Source organism: Ranitomeya variabilis, chromosome 1 (assembly GCF_051348905.1).
Source record: "Ranitomeya variabilis isolate aRanVar5 chromosome 1, aRanVar5.hap1, whole genome shotgun sequence".
Taxonomy (NCBI): Eukaryota; Metazoa; Chordata; class Amphibia; order Anura; family Dendrobatidae; genus Ranitomeya; species Ranitomeya variabilis.
In genome coordinates, this window is record NC_135232.1 from 1,156,607,023 (window position 1) to 1,156,609,712 (window position 2,690).

The 2,690-nt window shown below is 39.7% G+C and overlaps 1 protein-coding gene across 1 annotated transcript; it reads right to left on the bottom strand.

The window, feature by feature from the left end:
• Nucleotides 1–1,121: 1,121 nt before the first annotated feature.
• Nucleotides 1,122–2,020, bottom strand: LOC143801129 (vomeronasal type-2 receptor 26-like). The gene has a single exon (XM_077281228.1). The coding sequence runs from the start codon at nt 2,013–2,015 to the stop codon at nt 1,122–1,124; it is 894 nt and encodes a 297-aa protein (XP_077137343.1). The 5' UTR covers nt 2,016–2,020.
• Nucleotides 2,021–2,690: the final 670 nt, after the last annotated feature.

The window sequence follows — 2,690 nt, forward strand, 5'->3', positions numbered from 1 at the left end:
CGATGACTTTTCCCCAGTTTCTGAATGTTAAGCTGGTCAAATCACAGAATAGTGTTTGCACAGATGAACATAATGTAGTTTGTATTTATTAATTTCTCCTCTCCATTACGTAGATAAAAGGTTGTGAAGTTTAGGCTGTAATTTATTATAAGCCCAATGGAGCATTAGCAGAGATTCCCCTCTGGGGGGGTTTGTACTTTTTCCTCTGCGTGGCGTTGAGCAATCATAAGCAGAATTGACATGCAGGGGTAAAAAGAACATGTCCCAAGAAGGTCAGAAGAACATTCCTTCTCCTGTGGGATGGGATGTAATGATATGGAGCCCTGCTGTCAGCCCTGATCTCTGCAGATACTGTGGAGTATAAAAAAGATCTGAATCTCATTACAAACACCTGTATCTTTCATTTCACAGCAGTCAGTGAGGGGGAAAGGGGAGGAGAGTTGAGCTGGTTGTGATTACAAACACCTCTGCAGTTGCAGCTCTCCCCTCAATGGACTGTCAGTACAGCTGTAGTTCCTTCTCCCACACTCACTGCTGAGAGATGAAAGCTAAAGATGTTTGTAATCACACTCTGCAGTAGATTTTAGGCAGAGATCAGGGCAGAGAGCAGGACTATCTATCATTACATCTCAGAGGAGAAAGCATGTTCTTTTGACATTCTAGAGACATGTTCCTTCTTTTCCTGCACGCTCCCAGATAATATTCTCTGGTGATGCCCATTTGTGCTCTTCATAAATTATAACCTATATTTCTAAACTCATACCTCCACAATGGAGATGAGAAATTATAGGATAAAAGCTGTGTTGTGTTCAGCTCTGCAGCCGCTATTCCATGATGAGTCCAGTTTAACACAGAGAAACTGGAAAAAAAGATTCTCTTTAAGGATTAAGCAGATCATTTACCAAAACCACAGAGAAATTTCTACATTTCCCAAACTCTAATACAAATATGGGAAGTCCTGATAAATACATCAATTACTGGAGATAACGGGATAAGACATTTTTATATGTTTATTTCATACAGAGGTTGATAGAGAGTCTTACATCTTACTTTAAAATGGTTTCTATGGGTCTAATGTACAGAATTAGTCATTATTATCAGTGGTTCCTAATATTGTGCGGTCATTCTTTTCTTTTTCTGAGCAGCTCTGTTTTCTTATTCATTCCAGATTTAAACAAAATAATAAAGCATTTAGGGAAAAACACACAACCTAAAAGTCCAGCACTGGAAGCCATCACTGCAAATATCTCCACAGCCACCATGTTCTTCCCTCTGGTGCTCAGATAAGCCGGGATCATGGCGATCCAGACACTGAGGAACACCAGCATGCTGAAGGTGATGTACTTAGCCTCGTTGAAACTGTCCGGTAATGTCCTCACCAAGAAAGCCAGGACAAAGTTCACAGCTGCCAGGAGCCCCAGATAACCCAACATGGAGTAGAACCAGATATCTGAGCCTTCATTACACTGAATGATGAGAATCCCAGGATAAGTCTCAGTGTCCAGATCTTGGAATGGGGGAGAAATAGACAACCAGAAAACACAGATTACAACCTGAAGGGAAGAACACAACAACACTATGGTATAGGGCAGTTTCACATTCAGCCATTTTCTCCAGGCACTTCCAGGCTTGGTGGACTTAAAAGCAACACAAACCATGACAGTCTTGGCGAGAAGTGAAGAGACGGCTACTGAGAAGAAAAATCCAAAACTGGTTTCACGTAATCTACAAGTTACATCATTGGGACGACCGAGGAACAAAAACACAGAGAGGAAGCTGAGAAAGATGGAGACCAGGAGGAGGTAACTCAGGTTCCGGTTATTGGCTCTAACAATAGGAGTGTCCCGGTAGGAAATAAATATCCCAAATGTGAAGCCGGTCACAAGACATCCGAAGACCGAGATACAGGAAAATACCGAAGCCATTGTGTCATTCTGGTAAGAGATGAACTCCATCACTTTAGGCAGACACTGGTCTCTCTTCTCATTTGGCCATTTGTCAATTTGGCATTTCATGCAGATCTCGCTGTCTGTAGAAACATTTCATAACATGTTACTTTTATTGTGGGAAGAATAACTATCTATTATTTATATATCTATTATCTATCTATAATCTATCTATAATCTATCTATAATCTATCTATCTATTTATCTATCTATTATCTATCTATTATCTATCTATTTATCTGTTTTACAAAAAATGGAGCAGCACACTTTCTGACTAGGTGGGTGCACAGGCCTGCCGGCAAACAACCTGTATACTTGCCAAATATATAAAGACAAAAAATGGGAAGAAGCACGGCAAAATTTACTTAAAGAGTAAGGTGGATGATGCATGATAAACGCTCTTGGGAACCGAAACGTCGCCAAACCATGTGGACCAATAAAGTCCAGCTTAATATTTAAGTAATTTTGGGAGTGCTGCTCCCTATTTTTGGCTTTATCTATTATCTATTATCTATCTATTATCTATCTGTCTGTCTGTGAATCTGTCTAATATCTTTCCATCAATGTTAAATACAAATAAGTTTTATTGGATGGCTAAATGCCCATCACATGTCATATGTCTCTCAGTATAAGCCTGAAATATCATATTTTACTACATGTTTTTTGTGCATGCAGGGTCGCCATCTCCACTGGTAATTTTTTTCTGGACAAATCGGACAAAATACACAGACAGATAAAACTCTT

What these genes read in the sequence shown, in the direction of transcription:
- LOC143801129 (XM_077281228.1), bottom strand. Translation starts at nt 2,015, where the DNA reads ATGAAATGCCAAATTGACAAATGGCCAAATGAGAAGAGAGACCAGTGT.